This window comes from Charadrius vociferus, unplaced genomic scaffold (assembly GCF_000708025.1).
Source record: "Charadrius vociferus isolate BGI_N301 unplaced genomic scaffold, ASM70802v2 scaffold806, whole genome shotgun sequence".
Taxonomy (NCBI): Eukaryota; Metazoa; Chordata; class Aves; order Charadriiformes; family Charadriidae; genus Charadrius; species Charadrius vociferus.
This window is the reverse complement of record NW_009649038.1, coordinates 1719337-1740340: the sequence shown is the minus strand read 5'-3', so window position 1 is coordinate 1740340 and position 21004 is coordinate 1719337. Positions and strand designations below refer to the sequence as shown.

Below are 21004 nucleotides of genomic sequence, written 5' to 3'. Positions count from 1 at the left end.
GCATCCAAAATAAAATACTGCACTAATACTGACAGATAAATAAAATAAATATAAACTGAAAATGCAGTAACAACTTCAGTTTAAAAAGCAAAACACAAACTCTTCCTCCTGAACTTACTAAATACCAGCGTGTTCTGACTCTGTGAAGTTTCCAAGGTAACTGAAAAACATCTCGGACAGCTTAAGGTTAGAGCTTGCACAGTCTTACAATGTTTAATTTACTGCTGTTGCTACGATCAACTTTGGCCAGTGCATAACAGGAGACAAACACCATTTCAGGAAAGCAACATGCAGTCCACGCATGCAACGCGCATGCAGAATGGCAGATGCCATTCAAGCAGCTATTTTGAGTTACAGAGGTATCCAGCAATAGCCAAAGTAATTTTTTACTTGAATATAATTTTTGTTTGCAAAACAAATTATCGGTATTGTTGGCTACTTAATTAAGTGGATATGAATGTTATTTTTTATTTCCCTTCTTTATGTGTTGTTGCTTAGTCACGTTTTTCTTCTGCCATTACTATTCTGAAGAACAGACAGTGTCTCCAATCTATCAGAAACTAATTACAACATTTTTATAAAGGCATTTTCCAAGTCCAAATTTCAAATTTGTAAAAAATTAATCAGGAACTCTGATTACAACATGAAAAAGGTTTATGTAAATGTAAAATTTCCAAGTCACTGTCCCCATTTCTTTCAGAATTACCTCCCTACCCTAACAACAATGGTGCACGGAACAACATACTACAGAAGTATTCTAAAGAGTACACTTTAAGAGTACTTCAAAATGTACACTAAACAAAAAGGCAGAAAAAATACATTGGGAAATTTACTTGAGTTCGGAAAAGCTCTGCTGCCAAAGCCTTTGCTAAATTTGGCTCTGAAAGTTCATTCTAGTTACAGAGTGTAGTTACAGCCCAATAGGCTAACAAAAAGCTCTCTCCTAGATGATGAACTCTTGGGAAGCAATCCAGTTTCACATGCTTTACTACCAAATGCAGGCTAGCACAGGGCATATTCCATAAAGAAAGCCTCATCTAATACGGGATTTATGCACCTCTAAATTAGGCATTGTGAAACGTGGCTTACAGGCCCTAGCCTCCAGAGAGATATAAAACTTTCTGGGTGAAGCACCTGGAGATGCTTGAGAGTTTTGGGCTCTCCATACCACGTATGGGAGAGTCAGGCAGCCCAGACACACTATACAAAAACCCCAGACATTAACCTGGCGCTAGCTAGTTCAAAAAATTAAAATAAACCAGCATTGACAGGGCAACAAAGATTGTCAAATACCCATCCTGCTCCATAGTCCAGTCAGACTCTGAACTATGAGACTGGAGTCTCACAGTTCTCTACCAAATGAAGGGATCAACACGGATGCTTTGGAACTTGTTTTACTTTAATATCTGGAAAATGGAAGAAATAGTGCTTTGGCTCACGCTTACCAGCGTGGTATACAGCAATGAGTTCAGGATACAAGTTTATGCTAACTGGACAGGCTCTATATGGATTGATTGTTCCAAATAGCTCAAAAATTGATTGGTTGTAAAAATACCAAGGCAATCCTCAGAACAAGGAGGAATGGCTGGTAGCATGGCCCTATCGCTAAACTAACTGGCCTAATTGTAATCTACAGCGTGGTATTGGTGCATGTGCTCTCTTTCTGGTCCACCAACTTCCACCTGTGGAAGTTTAAATGGAGGCAAAAAACTCTTCTGTACAAACTGGGCAATAACTTGGTGGTCAGCCCCCCTTTCCTGGAGGGTGAAAGAGAGTTTCAACATCGTCAGACTAAGCGTCCTACCTATTAAGTTTATCACATGTGCAGGGATTCTACTCTTACCATGTTTTAGAAAAACATGACAACTAGCATAGATTACTCTGATAGTGCACCCCAAAGATGTTGACAAAAATCACTCTCTGCTGGATCTTGGACAATCCAGAGACCAGAACTGCTGAGCATGCAAAGCAATCTGTCCCACTTACAATTCAGAAATAGCAAAATATTATCTCCTCACTGGTCAACACCTGCTGTTTTTGCTGTGGAGTACTCATTCAAAAGGAGGAAGCTTTTGTTACTTACACTGGAGAGAAGTCCAGTATTGTCAACAGACATGAAGCAATTTTGAATAACCTAGATATAAAGGGCCATGTGAAGTCTACACAAAGGAAAAAAGGTCATTAAACATTCAATAAGCTGTGATATTTCGTTTCCAGCAGTTGTGAATATGAAGAAGAATCTCACTTTTATCAAGTCCCAAGTACACATGGGGATTACAAAGTTACAAGCCAACAGTGAGAAGGGTGAGACGTTTCAAAACAGACAGCAGGGCAAAACTGTCCACAATCTCTCTTTCAGAAACTTTTCTTCAGAATTTTTTCTTAAAACTATCATCTTTGGATAGTTAAGAAAAGCTTACTAGCAGCATGGACAATTTTACTGCCTAACCATGCAATTCCTGTCTAAAAAGACTCACAGTGTAAAATTACTGAACTGCACATAAAAGTGCCTAAAAGGACAGAAGGCAGCAATACAAAAACAAGCTTTACAAACAACTTCTGGGTGATGCCAGAGCTAGACCAGCAAGTCTTACTTCCACAGAAAGCGAATTGATAGATACTACAATGGAGGAGAACATAAAAAGACACACAGATAAATAGGATATAAAGAGGAAGAGCTGACGTGGCTCTTCCTGAGAGATGTCATGACATATAGATCTATTGAGTTCTGTCAAGAGTCAACCACCATGCAGATAAGCACGATCTACTTGATATAATGTATTCCCTTTGAAAAAAGTCTTTTGAAAGAATCCCTCATCAAAAGCTCTTAAATTAGCTAAGCTCTCATGCAATAGGGGGGAAGGGCCTCATGTGAATAAATAACTAAATAAGAGACAGATATCAAAGGGTAAAATAAAAATGATGGCTTTTTACAGTGGGTAGATGGTATCAGCAAGCACCTCAAGGATCTGTTCTGCACTCTGTGCTTTTTAATACATTCCTAATAGAAAAGAGTAGTCAGCAAGATGTTTAGTTTGAAGTGTTTCATATTGCCTGCAAACTAAGCACTACACACCATCTTCAAACCAAAGTTCTGCATAAGTGCATAACCACCAATAAATGCATGTGTCTATATAAAAATATTTTTCAAACTAAAGCTACAGTCTGCTACCCTTTCTTACTAGCTACAGAATAGGGACAGCAGAACCTTAGTTCCCATCCAGCTCAGGGTACATTGTAAGAGCATGGGGATTTCCCTAATTGTTCGTATTTATTTAACATTTGAATGACTTATTTAAAACCAAAGGGAGCAGACTTGGGGTCTAAAAGAAAATTTACACTCTGGTACTTGACTTTGTTCTTGGAACAAAAAACCCTATTTGTAACATTGTATCATGTATTGTTATTCACCTCACTCAATTACTCAATTTTTAGCTTCTGCTACCCTTACAGCTCTATCTAGGAAACCATACTATCATCCCTGTATAAAACATGGCTTTCCAAACACCCCAGCTGCACTGGTCATCATCCAAGTTCACTATCCTAAAAAGGTTAAATGGCTTCTAGCCCATGAACACCAGCATTTCTGAGAAATAATTCCATTCCAATTTTATCTTTTAACTAGATTATTAACTGAGGAGAAAATGAAAAGTGAAATATTAAGTTCCCACCAATTAATAATTCTAAAAAAAAACCCCACCTCAAATAAATAGGAAGGAACATGGTAGAGAATGAGGACACAAAACTACTAAGGAGCAAAGACGACAATTATCTGTGGTTTAAAATATCTAAATTATTATTTGAAGTTGTTTATAATTGGTTTTACAACATGAAATACTCCTAACTACCGTTTGTTAGCCGGTTGTATTAAATCTTAAATCAAGATCACATGGTTTATTCAGACTCTGGAAACATTCATACATCTCCAAAACAAATTCATGTAGGGCTTGGTCTATGATGATAACTGTGAGAGCTAGTTTATTTTTATAGACTGTTGCTAAAGCACTGGTGGACTAAAAATAAATTCTGTCAAACAATGATGCTATCTATAACAAACAAATACTTTCCATAGATCATCCAAATCAGGAGAGTGAAAATGAACTGTTACTTTTGAGAAATAATAAATAAGGACTTGATAAAGATTCAGAAATGTCTAGAGCTGTTAAGATACTGGGCAGGCTGAGGCGGGGGGTTTAAGGCATGACTGTTTTAACAACCTTTGTTTCGAATGATATACAGCATACATGTAATGTTCACTAGTTTATAATTTTCTAGATTAGCTGTAGGGTTTTTTTGTAGTAACCTCCGAGAGACTGTGTGACCTCCACAGATTTTGCCCCTCTAACTTTCAACTTGAGGGCTTTTCTGAATAAATCCATTTCACTTGCTCTGCTCTTGTGAAGCTCAGTTCCTATATGCCAAGTGTTGCTAACTTAGCTGCTCTTGGGATATCAAACATAACCCTACAATGATCTCTATTGAATGGCCTCTAATTAGGTCTTAAATTCACACTCGCTTGTGATTTAACATTACTGAAGTAAAAACTCCTTTGTGAACTTTTCTTCAGTGTTGCCAGCCTACTATTTAAATTTTTATAATGGCTCCTCTAGAATGTTTTCATTATGCAGTTTTACCAGGTTACATGTGAGCACCTGAAATCCTGCATCTTAGCTGCATTAACTCTCTTACTCTTTCAACTACAAATTGCTGGGGAATTGAGCCTTCCTCTCCTGATGTGAAGACTGATATTGTAACCTATCAGTATAGGAGTATTTTTATGTCTTGCTTTGTATTCACTTATGTTGGCCTTGTGTCCTCTCAACTCAGAATTTCCATTAGACTTCTAGATGCTACGGAACTTCACAGACACAGTATTATTCCACTGGGTCTCAACTGTCTGTGGAGTTTTTAGCAGGGTATAAGGCAACAGCATCTTCATCTTTTCATTCCACTACACTTCTGTAATTTTGAATTTGCTCTTTCTCATTGCAGGGGCAAACCCTGTTTGTTTTGGGGTTCCTTCCCCAAAACACATTATATTTATTCAAAGACATACATGAGATCTTTTCATTTAACATCATTATCTAGCACCATGATAATTTTACCTTGTGTTCTTATTTTCTCCCACAGTGATAATTTGTCTCCTATTCTTTACTGGAAATGGAGGTATCTATTGTACACATCTTCAAAAGATGCCCCTGTTCAAGTTTGTGTATTTCTCAGCTCCTGACAGTTTTTTCAAAGACCTTAAAAAACCTTTTTTATTGACTTTGTACGCTAACATTCCCACTTCACTTTTGGGGATGGGACACCAGCCCCTGGGTATAGGCACTCTACTTGCCCCTAAAGAACACGCAGTGACTAATCAACTTAAATCTGCCTTTCAGATATGTTGAAATCCTGAAATCTTTTTCCAGGTTGGACCTCCAAACTGGAAGAGCATTTCTGAGAAAACTACTGTTAAGTCACGGGACCTAAAACCTTTATCTGAAGGTTGCCAGGATCTTTTATCTCCATCTCCCTAAGTGCTTAGTCAAAGGAAACAAATCCTCAATTTCCAGTTGGCCACTGTTTCTATGAATGCAATTGACAGGGTTGGGTTTTTTTAATTCATTACAGACATTAATTCCAAAACTTCATGGAGTGTTCCAGGCTCTGTCAGCTGGAGCACTGTTGACTCTTCAGAGTAAAATCTGAAAGGAGAGCCAAACAAAAAATATCTAACTGGTCAAACAAAACGCTGCTAACCTGCAGAAGCTACAGTAAACTCCAAATGCAATTTCTCACAAGATCTCCTTGTCAATGAGTAACAGGAACATAACAGATTTAACAGCAAAGTGATGCCTATCACCTCCATTACACACATCTCTGCCAACTCTGGGACCCCAATTACCATTTCCTACTCTCTCCTATTCAATTGCTTTAAACGAAGCATCTCTCAGGCACTGCTTCCCACTGCCTGCACAGCCAAGAACAGCTCAACACTTTGGTCTGATGGTCAAAGTGTAAACTCAGCAACAGACTAACCAGAGCACAACCCTCCAATTGGTATGAACATGTAATACCATTTACAAGTCATCTACCAAAATGGTGAATGTGTTCAATTAAGAAAGAAAATAAGGTCTGTACAATTATGCTCTCCCTCTCACACACATATCTAATGCTATTTTTGCTGCAGTTCAGATTATACAATGCCAAACAAAGCATGGATAGGAGAAAATACAATCCACAGCTCTTTTGGTATCATGTAGGCCACCTGGACAGAACATAATGCTTCATCAATGGAAAAAACAATCCTTTCAATGAATCAAAAGTTCACACTCAGGATTGGCTTCCAGAAAGGAAGAACAAGACATCTGAAGATTGCACTGAATCCTCATATTATCTGGAAATGGGAACAGGGCAAGATTTTTCCTTCGCTTCTACCTGCCTAAGTACAGTAATGGCGTAGGGGAAAAAAAAAACAAACCAACCCAGACATGAATTCTATGGAAAAAGACCACTGAAACTGCAACTAGATTTTATATGCTAATTTAAATTCATCCCAAACTATAAGTGATGATCAAAGCAAAACACCAATTAATTAAGAATTATATTTATGGAAAACTCACAAATCTATTAGTCACTTGAATTACCTTGATAGGACATACCCTTTTTCATATGGCTTTACTAACACAGAAAGGCATGGTCTATGTAATATGCATCACAATGGATTATGTATACTGTGTAGATTTGCTGAAGTTCTTATAGTTTAAGTGAAATAGGTCAGTTTCTCAGCTGCTCCTAACCATGTAACCATCTGCACAAACCATTTGTGGCCATTTCACATCCATGGTCCACTAAACCCTTGTAGCCTTTGCTTTTCTTCCCCCTCCTTTGAAAAGAAACACAACTGAAATTTTCTGGGTGCTAACACTGAGTATATTAGAAACTGCAGGAACAGAGACATACCTGCAGCTGAAGCTGCCACAAAGATGAATGAAGGGAAACTATTCATTGAAAGGCTAGAAAAACACCCCCATTATTTTAAACACTTACTATGTACAACATGCTGTTTATCAAGAGATAAAGAGATTAGACAGATTCCCCCTTTGTACTGAGCCTTGTAACATGTGATGAGCATCACCTGTAGGCATTGTTAAAAGGCACTTTTAAAGGCATCCACAAGACAGGCTAGATATTCTGAAATGAAGAACATTCTGTGCCTTGCACTAGTTCCAGGCAGAATGCACCATACTAGGAAATTCAGAAACACAAATAAGCCCCTGAATGTATTTTACCTCTATAAAAAGCACAGTTCTTTCAAATTAAGTGGCTTTTCAGAATTAAAGTGGTTATAAATCCCATATGGAAGACCATTTTTATTAGAAGATCTTAAGAGCAAGATCTTATTTTGGCAGCAGCAGTGAAGACAAAGGGCACAGGCAAGCCTTGGAAAACCTGCCTCAGCTAAGACTGCACAGCACTTCCGACTGCAACACCATCTCTTCAGTTCTTGTAACTTTACCAAGCTATAATTGTTCATACTAAAATTTTCCACGCTGGACTTTTGCCAATTTTGAGAGACATTTTTCAGAGTTTTTTTAGCCTCTTCCAAGAAAGAGGCTAGGGAAAAATACACTGTGTTTTACAGATTAATGAATTCCACTGACCTTTCCAACAGCTTGAGAGCACTAACACTTCAGAATGGGTAGGTCACCGAGTACATCTTTTTGCCAACCCTGGGAAAACCCTCCTGAACTCAGCCAAGTACGAGTGTTCGTACATACTGCTAATTTATGTATGCAGAAGAGATTTAGATTTTAGCAACATATTGATCACCCTATCCAAACACTACGCAGAAGACAGGGAAGCCGTACATGGGGGACATGAATGACTAGAGGCAGACCGAAAGATGCACAAATGAAGAGTCAACATGAAAGCAGAATCGCTAAGCGCCAGCTGGGCACAGAAACTGGAATAAAGGGTAGTAAAGGGTAAAGGTTGAATGGTAAAGTGAAGAGGTGGAGAAGCAACAGCAGAAGTTTCACCTAGGAGAAAATGCAGGGGGGCAACAAGCCAAGAACTGGAATGAAACCCAAAATTGCTGTCTAGCAGACAAATAGCAAGACTCAGTATCTGCACAACCGTAAGTAATACATCCTATTTCCCCGTGGACCACAGAAAAGATAACTACATACTACTCTGCTAAAATAATACTCCTAATTCAAACTACAGAGATCTGTTGGATTGGAAGTTATCCATCCTGATAAAGAACAACATCTGTTTTTTTCCAACATATTTTCCAAAAAAAAAAAACCAAACCCTAAGAATTTACAAGTAATACAACAAAGTCAAAGAAAAATCAAAGACTGCAAATTCAAGTGCTGAAAGTCTTTGCAATTTTAATTAGGCTTTTCTCTGCATGCATTTTATGAGGAGTTTTTGAAGACAAAAATCACATGCTACAACTCTCATGAAATCCCTGTTTTTTCCCCAGCAAACAGTGCTCTGAAAGTAAATTAGTGCAGCACACGAAAAGGCAATGCATTCTGCAGACCTTTGTTGCAGAATTTAGAAGCTGTGCAATGGAGGATAGAGGAGCTGAAGAACAAGAAAGATGATCCTACAGATAAATGAGGCAGCTAAATGCTGCACTTCAGAACTAGTTTTATCCCTGCTACTGATACAATCCTTTGGAGATGCCAGGAAATCTGGGCAACTGTATTAAGACCACAGGATACTGCCAATCTGCAGAAATACTTTGCAGAAAAACTAGGGATATGTTCAGAATATGAAGGGCTATTAGAGATGGTTATATGAGAAAAGGAACTGAATAGGTTAGTGCCTCCAAATGAGTGCCAGAAATGGGCGGTTACATTAGTCTTCTTTCTATGACTCAGCTCATCCAACTACAAAATACAATTATCTTCTCAGTCTGTTTTGAAATTAAATTATTTGGTAAAGAACTAAATGGAAACATGCTATTTTTTGAATGTAACTGTCCACATCTTAAAATTAACTTGATACAGTTTGTGGTCATCCTCTTTTAATGTCTTTGCCTATACTGATGGGGTTCCAGCAGGACCCCCAGGTTCAAGCAACTGACAAAGCTGGCATAAACTCAAGGCACTTGGGGGAACACCAGGAACCTAGTGGTTCAGATCACGCAGCCGTCACTCTTGTACCTTTTCTAAACAAAGATTTTTACTCCTTGAAGTTGCATCATGACCAAAGCGCGCGTCATAGTTTTCTGCCACCTCTCTACATTCTTACTCCTTCACAGTCAGAAGTAAAACATCCTCAACCCCAACCCAATCAGAGAAGAACAAGTTTGTAATATTTAGGAGACAAAACCACATAGGAATAATATTCAGTTAGTCCTTACCTCATTCGGTGGAACAATAGCAAAAGGCTGGATGACAGCTGCCAGTGGAATGCGAGCCTGTTTGGCCATATCTGAAGACGATGGGAAGCAGTAGGTAGTACATCGGATATAACGAGGGCTGGCGTGGCCTAGAACACCGAACATAGCATGCAGAATGAAAGACTGTTAAAAGGAACCCACCTGTCCCAAACACAAACCAGAAAAATCAAAACAACAACATAAAGCAACAAGTGCATATGCTAAGTTAAACACATGCTTTTTTTCCTCCCACACAAGCTTCTACCCATCTCTCCCCTTTATATGTCAGCCCACTGCCCCTCCCTGTGGGTCAATCTCTTGCTGTTTTTTAAAGCAGAGATTTAAATGTATCAAGAAAAAACCCACCATTACTTGCAATAAGAATCTCAATAGAGATTAGTTTGACATATGGTATCTAAGATATTAAAAGAAAATAATACGGATAAAAACCCCAGTGGAAATGTCAACATTGTATATAACGAAATGCTGCCGACTGATACATATTGTTAACAATGCTCTAAAGAGCTAGCTCTGATTCAGAAAGTAGTATACCAGTGTTAGCATCACCATGCTCATTTGTCTTGCAAAATGCAGTGTGCTAAAATCACCACACCACTTCTTGTAGCACACTTGGCGCAGTTCCCTCAATGAGAAACTGCTGTGCATTGCAGGCAAGAGCACTGAAAGGCAACACGAGTTCAGAAATCAGCTTCCTTACACTGCTTTTTAACCATCAGCACTTTTTTTAACCACCTTTTTAACTGAGCAGCTCTGCTCAGTTTCTTGAAAGGAATTTCTTTGTTCATCAGAACTGCATTACCCCATTCTCAGATAATGCCAAAAAAATCTTGAAGTGTTTGTACATTTTATACAGTTTATCCATGCACTGCTAAATTAATGCTGGACTAAATGATACCACCAGTTTAATCTGTATTAAAATACCAAGTCTGCTGTCAAGAGCAGCACATGGAATACTGTATTTCCAGGCCCTAGGCAGAGGCAAAGGCAGATACATTGGCCAAAGGAAAAAATAAAGTCAACTAGACAGCTTCTACCCTGCCCCTATTGCTTGAATAGAATTTTCCAAGAGTCATATCTTAAAGCATAACAGTGCTAGTCTCATTGCTCCTTGCCCAACTTTTAAAATTTTAGAAGAATCTAAAAAGAATTTTCAACTGGAAATTTAAAACTGCGACAAATGTTAAGTTAAAAAAAAAAGTTGTCTCAACTATTCATATTAATTTTAATGGTCTGGAAGGGTAGCGGAGGTGTTCACCCAAGGTGTAAAAATTCAACTCGCACTTCTCCCCCTCACCACCCTTTTTTATTTTCTTGAAAGGGAGTATAAAGGAGTTTCCCATTTCTTGTCCAATTTAGAGTAAGCAGCATCATTTTCAGATGAAAAATGTGAGTATTTAGTCTGTTTTTCGTTTTGGTTTTAAATTATATTTGACTTCACCTAGAAAGAATCAGTAACAAGAACAGTTACCTTGGTCTTGGATTACACAGTCTGTGGTAACAAGAGGAGGAACCTGTCCTCTTGTGTTTGTAGCATAGATCTGCCCTCCCCTAGAAGTCTTATCATTTTCAATTACTTGAATCTGATAAAGAAGAAGCAAGAACAGTATGACAAAGGTAAGCCATGCATTCAGTTACACTCATAAACAGTTACCCTAACATCTACACCAAGTAACACTATTGTCATTGTCTTACACAGAGGTGCTACAAACCTATCATAATACAGGCTTCCAGGACACTTAACCATAAAACTATACAGACAGCTGAGCAGTATAACTCATTTTCAACTGCAGTTGCCTGTTGGAACTCAGGGGTAACACTACACGTCAGGATGGATAAGAACCTACATACAGTGAACAAATGAGTTGTTTAAAGTATATTGACTGCTAGGAGGACAGACCTTTTCAAGAGAGGCTAGTCAGGAGAGTGGTGGTATAAATAAGTCCTTGTTACTGAATCTGGCCTTCCATTCTGCCAGATCAAACTGAAGTGCGAGGTTGCATCAGCTTACCCAGATGCTTTATATGTAGCAGGTTATCTTTTGTATGATCACAGCTGTGTCAGCTGCTGTTCTTCATAAATGAATGTACAGTTAATTGATCAGATTGCAATGGTGGGAGGGGTTAGCCCTCATTCCTCCTGACTAGGCACAGGGTGGTTAAGAAATAAACAATAATCTACATAGTATATGACCTTCCTAGCTGAGCTATGCTTCAGCACTGCCATTTAGAAAGCAGCAATTTAAATTCCTGAGAAAAGCCTTTTTGGCCATTAGGTAGTATTTCAACTCTGGATCTCAGAGTTTTCACTCTCTAAGTCAGACTACCATGTCATAAGCATCCTCCTAGAAAGAAAGTAATAAAAGTTTCCTGTGATTGCTCTCCTTTAAAGTGAGGCAGCTCTGATCATGTACAGATTTACTCTGGTTGAAGCCTAGTTTACAGCAATTTACAATGTAATGTCATGAAACGCTTATGATACTTTAATACTGAACAAATTGCTTTCCCATATACTTCCTCTCCTATCATTTCTACACAGTCCCTCACCCCTGTTTAAGATTGATACTTTTCAACATATCACTGAAGCTATTTAAAGCTGTATTTTGTTCTACACCATAAACCGGATCACTGAGATGATACCATTATTCCTCCTCTTCCCTCAGAGAAGCTATCTTTTCAGCAATCTGGTTTAGAGTGTAGCAGAACAACTGTGAGAGGCAAGAGGAATGAAAGAGGGAATTTCTGAAACTGGCTTTGCCGCTGCTGCTGGTATCCCATGGAATTGTATCTCTACACTGCACAAATTTCTAATAATAGCTAGGAAAGTTCAGAAGCCTCTGTTGGAAAGCAAACAGAGAAGAAAAACAAAATTAGCTGCACAAAGTCTATTGATCATTGTCCAAGAGGTATTTCCTAACACACTGGAAATAATCTGGGGCCTGTAACTTTTTTCCCCCCCAATAAAGTTTTTGTATTGCAATTTAAATATACAATTCATTCCTCAGAGAGCTTGTTATATCTTCTGCTTGATTACTTTTCCCTGCCTCCTTGGCTTGTGTACTTATTGCTAACTCTTACATTAGAAGGAAAAAGGTTTTGCTCTAAAAAGGTCCACCGGCTGAAGAAAGCAAACTACTTTCAGACTTAGCTCTGCAAAGGATCAATGTACCATGGTATTCTGCATTTAGCTGACCTAAATGTATCATTGTTCTTGGAAATAACTGTTGACAAAGCCCAGATGCTAGTTTTCATAGATGTTGTCAGAGCACCTATCAACCTCCAACATATGTAAGAAAATATAAATCAACAATGGCCACAGATAAGAAGCAAATTTATCTGGCAACACTACTGTAATTATATAATGTAAATATAACAAGAAAAATACACATGGTCATACTTATTCCTCATTCTGAATTAGCTTTTTGCCCTTTACAGACATTGACCCAGATCATGTTTCTTTTAAACATGTCATTTTGATCCTCTCTGTGCTGCTTAAACAAATCTTTTAACCTATTTTAATATTGCTGTCATAGTCAAGGCTGTTTATTCTACATGTGTAATTGAAACAAGACATCAGTCCACGCTTTCATGCCAGACCTCCTTCTTCCCACCGCCCCCCTTTTTATTTTGTTAATTAGACAAGACCATTTTGTCCTTTTTATGTAAAAAGCACCATACTGAAACACTAGAAATGATTGACCAATTAAGGGCATTTGTTAATTATACAGACAACGAGTTCAGGTTGGGTTTTTTTTGTTGGTTGGGGTTTTTATTGGTTTTGTTGTTGTTTGGTTTTGTTTTGGTGGGTTTTTTTTTCACAATGGTTTTCAGTTAAATTTAACTTGAAAATTGCCTTTAACAGAGGCAATTGTATTTGTTACATTAACCTCTAAGTGATTATCAACAGGCATTTTTCCAAAATTCTGAGGATTTTACATCAAAACCACCACTGGATAAAACAAATAATCTTTTCTAGAATGACAAAAGAATACCCCAATTTAAGGAAGCAGGGCTGCTCCCTAGTAGACAGAGTCCAGCTTTTACACAAATGCTTTTCCCTCATCTCGGTGGGACGCAAATTCTTTCTCATACAGCAATACTGCTGTAGCAGAGAAGTGGATGAGTCCTTCCCCCATTCTAGCTTACAGTGTGGTGGTCAATACATTTTTTTAAGTAGAAAGTTCCAGGTCAAAGCTGCAGGGGACAGCCTGCTTCAAGAACCCTGACTCTCCAAGAACCTTTTGACCTGTTTTGATTGCCAGAACCAGTGTTAAGTGTCTGCATCAGAATGTGTTTTCCCCCATGAGTTCTCCCTCTATTTCAATCACCTGTTCTCAATAAACAAGTTAAAGGCAGCCTGCATCTGACTAGGTTATTCCTTTGGGTAACAATTAGCCTACTTGTCACTGTCCCACCAGTGCATGTTTGGGTGTGCTTCAACAGCTGAGCCTCTTCAACCTGTGTGAAGATTATTAAGTATAATATTAAGTATATTCCAAGCTACTGAAATCTTTACAAGGCTGCAGAAACTGGAAGGGTGCTTAGGCAAACAATTCTAGTTGCCTGGGAAACTCCTGAAATCAAACGGTGAGGTGGCTTTTGAGCATGGGACTTCTCAGCGTTTCCAGGATTACAGTTTTAGAGTTCACACACCTGTATTCTGCACAAATCCTACTTTGGGTATCTACCTGTTACTAAGTTTAAGCCTTCAAACTTTCCAGAGTGAAAAAGAAACGTGATTAGCTGCAGTGAATCTAAGTAATCTTTCAGTACTGCTCACTGTCATGTTGAGAATTCCTATTAAAGTATTTGGAGTTATGGGTATTTCTCATATTAGGTAAAATTAATAAAGCCTCTTCAGTACTAAAACTGGAACACAACTTGTAAACCGAGTCACGTAAGTGCAATTTTATGTTACAAAAGACCCCACCAACTAAAGTAAATACGTTAGCATTGTCATTCCTTTATCTTAAATGCAGCAGAAATTTACTTTCATTAAAAAATCAGTGCCGCATTACTTACTGGGCTTGGAATAGATTCAGGATCAAGCTTCTTCTGCTGTGGACCTGGGAGCTGTGCTGGACCCCCAGGAAAAGCACCAGGATAAGACAGTTGAGATCCTGCCATCGGAGGACCATAGTTTGCTGCAGAGTTAAAAATGACAAACCCTTTAAAGTATTTAAGTTGCATTATCAATTTTTAACATCAACTTTTGCTATACAATTCATTCTTACTCAGCTAAATGCAACTTCTCCTTCCCTTCTGTTTTCAGCAAGTAAAAGAGATGGATTACTTTCGCTCATGCAGTCTGTTTTAAAAGTAAGCATAAGACCAGGTGTGACAACCTTGGTTCCAAAGTCTTCAGGTATACGTCAAGCAGGATGGTTAGCAGACATTACCACAGCTACTCAAACCAGGCCATTACATGAGTGAGATTCTCTGCCCTAATATCAGTCAAAGCAAACTGGTCTAGTTAGTTGGCTTTTTGGTAGTCAAAAATAACTGTTTTACAGACCTATGTCAGGTGAAACAATTGTATTCATTTACCATTCTTTATTGCTATAGTAAAGCATTTTTGAAAGCTGCTTATGACAGATAACACTATATGACAGAGAGCAACCTATACCTTTAGGGAGTAAAAGAAAAACTCCTTTCTGTAGTAAGTTGTGCCTTTACCCATTACTAACCAAATAATTCTGTTACTACTCTAAATTAATCTTTTTTCTTGTTACAGTCTTAATAGAGTGCTAAACTTTTGAGTAAAAGCATAGCCTGCCCTGAACGCACTGACTGACAATGCAAATCTTTCCATTCTACAATAAGAGGATTAAATTTTCATTTTTCCAAGTCAGAAGAAAGAACATCAATCGTGAATAGCTGCAGTTCCACCAGTGATTCTCCATGCATATTTTGTTTTCAGTTACCTAACAAAAAACCTTCCTTACCTTGCTGAGGATGATATCCAGGCCCTGGAGGCTGTCCCGAAAGCTGCTGCAAGTTAGGATTTGGGGGGACAGGTCCAGGGATTCCATCTGGTCTGGCCATAGAAGGCAATGATGGTTGAGCACAAAGGCCATTAACATTACTTGCTGGTGGAGGAACCTGTGATCCAGATGGTAAAGCGATTTGCTGCTGGGTTGGTGGTGGTAGTTGTGGACCCTGAAAAGATGCCGGATGCCCAGAAGACATGCGAGAGCTTGGAGTAGTGCCAGGACCTGAGTAAGAAATTATGTCAGCTGGGTCAAAAATGATAACCTACTAACTCTATGTGAAAGGTGTTCTATTTTTGCTGAATACATTTACAACGTATTTGCAGTATTATATCCTGCACTGACAGTGCTATGTTGTGGGGATTCTGAACGCCTGTTCACATAACAAATCTGATCCCATGGTATACGTCTGAACTGATTCAGACATTCAATTTTATTTCTTTTGGCTCTATTTTCAATAAAACCCTGCAGCTGGGGTGGATGGGGAAAGAGAGAAGAAAGCCAGCGTTTGACAATTCTTGATTGGAATACACAGAAATCACTATTTGCTTTTGAAACAATTTCATAATGTGAAACAACATTCTTTTTGCTTAATAATCAATTTCTCTTATGTGGCATGTTTTTGTTAGTCCGCTAGTTGCGTTTCACCATGACAGGTTCGATGGAAGATAAATCAACTCATTTTACCCAGTTTACCACCATCTTCTGGTTTCGATACCAAAAGATGAAACATGTGGGAATTATTTTCTACACACTGGTGAGGAATAGTTTGTTGTTTATAAGATCCAGATTCCAATTAGAATTAAGAGGACCCTGGAAATAGAGTTTTGAGACTTACAATCTGTAAATACTTATTACTTCACAAACCCCATATTTTTTAGTCAAACTTCTCCCCAAAGACTTACAGAAAATAATTTTCAAGAAAGTTAAAAAAATAACCAAAATTAGGTTTTGAGCAAAAGGACCACATGTTAATATATAAATATTGAAATGCACCTTCTGTCAGGCATGTTAACTGAAAAAAAAAACCACCACAAATTCACACGCAAAACACAAGCTCAGGTTCTCATCTGGTACAAACAAACATCACTCCAGTAGCTTTACAAGCTGTTAATTTCAGTGCTCTGTCAAGCTATACCAACTTAAACTTACAGCTAAGGAAAAATCAGAACAAAATCCAACACAGAGGCAGATTTGTAAAGAAATCTATGCCTTCAGTGGTCTGAAGGGTATCTGAACCTTCCAGCATGTAACACGATAAGCAAGAACATTAGTATTGCTGAAAGCAATATAATGAAGACAGGAAGGAAAAGAGAGTTGGTATACATGAAGTGCTCTAGAGGTGCTGGGCCACACCTCATTCAGTATAAAAAGGTACGAGTTAATTGCGCACTTGCAGCTCAGTACCTCAAAGTTGAATTCGACTCTAAAATAATTTCTCTAAGGTGAAGAAAGTATGAGTTTTCATAAGCAATTGTACAAACAGAGGGTCAAGACCCATGGTAGCTATGCAGGTTTTATTCAAGTCAAACCAGCAACTCGTAAATCCAGGGTAGGAACAGTGACAGAGTATCAGTGCAACCTGAACTGGTCACCTTTACACATACCTTACAATGATATCAACGACCAGAGTGATCCTCATTTAAAAAAAGAAAAAAAAAAAAAAAAAATCATTCTCCTACACACACTGGCCCCAGCAAAACAAGATGCTAACTAAATTCCACTCTTTTTAAATGAAATGGCAAATTTCACCAGGAAAATCTCAAGAAAAGCAGATATAACCAAACAGAAAATTAGTGGTGGGAAGTAATTTGCATGGAAGGATCACAAGATCACATTTTTAGCTCGTGGCTTAGGTTTGAGATGTTTTAACCTCAAAATAAATGCAAATAAATTTCGATGAAAAACTAAACTATAAGATTTGGACAAAAAAAGAGTAAGATAGTTTCAAAACAGAGAAACTCTAAAAAGGTGAGAAAAATGAAACCCTGTCTGCATATTATTGTACACACCGTGGCTGTTACCAACAGGATCAACAAGTAATTTGAGAAGTGACTGACAAGATAGCCAACTCTGAAAGAAGGTTCAAACATCAATTAGAATTAACCCAAGAATATTGATTTAAGGAATAGGATGAGATTGAAGAAATCTAACAACTTGAACAAATGATAGTGGTCAAAGATTTCATTTTCGGTTTATATAGAAGTTCAATAAGTTTCTAATTATTATAGTCTTAATAGCTTTAACTGAGAAAAAGTTAATCAGATAAAACTGATTACCATAACTATTTATCTGCATGCTGTTGAGCTGGTTAGCAAGTTGTGCTGTAGATGAAGTAGATGCAGTATTTGGGTAGGCTGGTTGTGACTGATGACTGTAGGGAGGATAAGAAGGTCCTGTATTGCTTGGAGGTGGAGGGCCTTGAAACCTAAAGGGAAAAATCAGTGCAGTTATGCAAAAAAGTTACATCAACCAATCATAATTCCAGAAGGTCTCATACCTTCTCAAGGGTGGTGCCGAAACAATTAACTATAGGACAGACAAACTCTCTTAAGGGAGTGTGCTCACGTTCTGCTCAGAAATTGTATACTTGTATTAAAAGAGTCATGAAGCACAGAGAGAATGCACATTTGTTTAGAAAAAAAAAAAAGACAGTACATGTTTTACATGTTTGTTTACATACTCATTAGAAACAAAGAGGGAGTATGCTACAGTAAAGAGAGCGGTAATAACCATACAAAAGCTTGAAGATTAAGAAACACAAGCTTCCGAACATATCGCATCACTCCATTCCATTTACATGTTTATAATAGAAGATTCCCTACTGGGGGTGGGTGAAGAAGATTAGGAGAAAAATCTGTGGAGAGAGAAAAAGGAAGTGAGAAACTGTTCAGTAGTTTTCTGTAGTAGAGGGAAAAAGAAGATGCAGGTAGAGGAAAACTGCTTCATGATTATCAGATATGGAAAAAGATAAATGCAAGAAAAACAACTAAAGAAAAGAAAGAGGTAACATACGTATTATGTTACAAAGATATTTTCTACCTGGAAAAATAAGATCTCACGCTATCTCCTAAAGAAGATCTACGCTGATTTTCCTATGACCACTCCTAAAACTGAGGAGTGGCCTAGCTATATCAAGAGAAGCAGAACTCACTTTCCTTGAAATTTCAATGTGGAAATTTCTCAGCCTAGAAGAGCAGCTCTCAGTAATTTGGGAATAATACAAGATCAGGTGAAAAAACAGTAAACATGCAGCTGTCAGGGCAAAGACTGGAAGCTAGAAAAGAGAATCAGTATTTTGCTGGGTGGGACATGTCAGCTTGAGTCTGTTCACCTTCTTGCATCTTCAGGACAACTGCTTCTCCCTATGCATGCATTAGTACATTCTCTTTTACAATTGATCACTGGTCCCCCTTTACACAGTGAAAACACACAGACATCAAACAGGCTTACCTATTTTGATGCCTAATAAAACATATGCATGACTTTATTTGAACACAAATAGCTATGCAACAACTAAAAAGCGCAGAAGCAGACTAAGAATAAACAACTAAACCAAGAATGTTGTTAAATGGCGTCAAGTTCACCAAAACAGCTATATTACATATTTACCCACTTATAACTACCTGCAATATAACCATTGTGTAAAGCTTCACTATCCCCTTGTACGATCATTTTTCCCAGATTTCTTTTTACAGCTTCCACCTGTCCCAATTTTCTCCCTTCCCCACTCCTGTCTCCTTCACTTCTTCCTCTGAGCACTGGAGGCAGGACAGCAGCGCTTCAAATAAACTCTTCACAGTCAATCTCAGATCGAAGCAAAAGAGTAGCAGTCATCCCTCTGAGAGCGTATTATAAAACTGTATTATAAAATGTCTTTAAAGTACTCTATGGAGTCTTGGCTGTGATCCCACAACAATGAAGCAAAGACATCCTAACAAAGCAGGGGCAGAACTACAGATACAGACATGCATCAGCTTCTAGTCAAAAATTGCTGCCAACTATTAATTTGTAAATAACAATTTCTTGGTACCTCACAACAAAGTAGTATTAAGACATCAGAAAGAACAAAATAATGCAACTTCTATATCAAAATAGCACTTATAACACCTTACTGCTGCTTTGAAGCAATGGGTCTAAGATCAAGAAGAAAGAATAATTAAAAATAAAACAAACAGCACATGATAAAGGTGATTTGCTGTAAAATGGAACTTAATGAGACTACAGATCATACTGTATGATCTGGCAGTTTAACACCACAAGGAACCGAACTAGAAGATCGAGGTCAGAATTGGAATAAGTCAGAAATGCTGAAGATAAAAGGGATGCCTTAAATGTCAGTGAAGCAGCCAAAGAGAGGTAACAGAGGTCAAATAGCTTACATCTCATTTATTAAATCTTGAAAGTCACCTGTGTGGCTGTTGCCCTGGTGTGTTGGGCCCATTTTGGAAATTGGTCTGGCTGAATTGATGTGTACCAGGTGGTGGAGGCCCAACAGGAGCTGGCGTTCCAAAAGGCACAGGTGATTTTGACACACCTGCAAAAGATTAAGTACTTTTATGTAAGAACCCCCTAACAAAGCACAAGATCACCAAGCAATACAAGTGTATGCCCCTGCTCTAGCAATAAGAATACCGCCTCCAGGTGACCCTCATTGAGCAGGGGAGTTGAACCAGATGACCTCCAGATGCCCCTTCCAACCTCAGTCATTCTGTGATTCCATAAGCAAGGAAAGATTTTTAGTCAGCTATAGAAGCAGATATGAAAAAGAACAGATAGTAAAAAGGGAGCAAATAGTAGTTGGTAACTTTCCAGCAAAAGAACCCAAGAGAGACAGAAAGAAAGAAGCAAGAATGAACAGACCCTGGAATTGAATTTGGGATACTGGTAGTTCCCTGTCACCCAGCTACCTTTATAGGTAGAAGAGGTCCCTTTAATTTCAGAGACCACACTCAGAAAGTAAAATTGGAACAACCTAAAAAAAAAAAAAAAAGGCCTCCGTATGTAGAAGCTGTACACCTATGCTAAAAATGGTTCTTAATTCAGATCTAGAACAGTGTCTGAAATTTATGTAAACAGCAGTGCTGAATAAACAGCTCTTCCCATTGCAGTAGCAGAGTTAAATTTAGTATTTTGTGCTGACATGAGTAAGAAAATGAGATGCAAAATGCCTTCATAGAAAAGTAGACTCTAAAACCACATTTTAAGACAATTTCATACCTGGTTGAGGTGTCGAGTATGAGGAGTTAGGGTCCCCATAATGCCCATAATGAAGTGAAGAATTAGGTGGTCCAAAACCTGCAGAAAAGCCTCCTATTCCTGGCTGGGATTGGGAATATGGAGGAGCTGCAACATAGCCCTGTTGACTCATGATGGCAATATTCTCATCTGTAGTATCGGGTCCTCTTTAAGAAGCTGCAAAAGAGAAAGTGACACCTGATACTACCCTTCACTCTTTGTGCATTTTAAAAGGCTGTGAACTGTGCTCCCCAAAAGACAAATTGTAGGGCAAAAAAGGACCTTATTGTCTTTGCTATTACCAGGCATCTTTTCCCAAGATGTTCACATCTTAATTCTGTTGTTGTTCAAGAAGAAAAAAAACCCACAAACAA

General features: G+C 38.2%; 1 protein-coding gene across 1 annotated transcript in view; it reads right to left on the bottom strand.

Moving 5' to 3' along the window:
• The window catches only part of SEC24D (SEC24 family member D), a 48770-nt gene extending 27996 nt beyond the window's left edge, over positions 1-20774 (bottom strand). The window contains exons 1-7 of the mRNA XM_009887888.1: positions 20613-20774; positions 19803-19929; positions 17672-17820; positions 15348-15617; positions 14425-14546; positions 10875-10986; positions 9368-9495 (exon numbers count right to left, since the gene is read on the bottom strand). Of these exons, the coding sequence (XP_009886190.1) occupies positions 9368-9495; positions 10875-10986; positions 14425-14546; positions 15348-15617; positions 17672-17820; positions 19803-19929; positions 20613-20763 (1059 nt within the window). The 5' untranslated portion in view covers positions 20764-20774. The remainder of the gene's footprint in view (positions 1-9367; positions 9496-10874; positions 10987-14424; positions 14547-15347; positions 15618-17671; positions 17821-19802; positions 19930-20612) is intronic.
• Between the last annotated feature and the right edge of the window lie 230 nt (positions 20775-21004).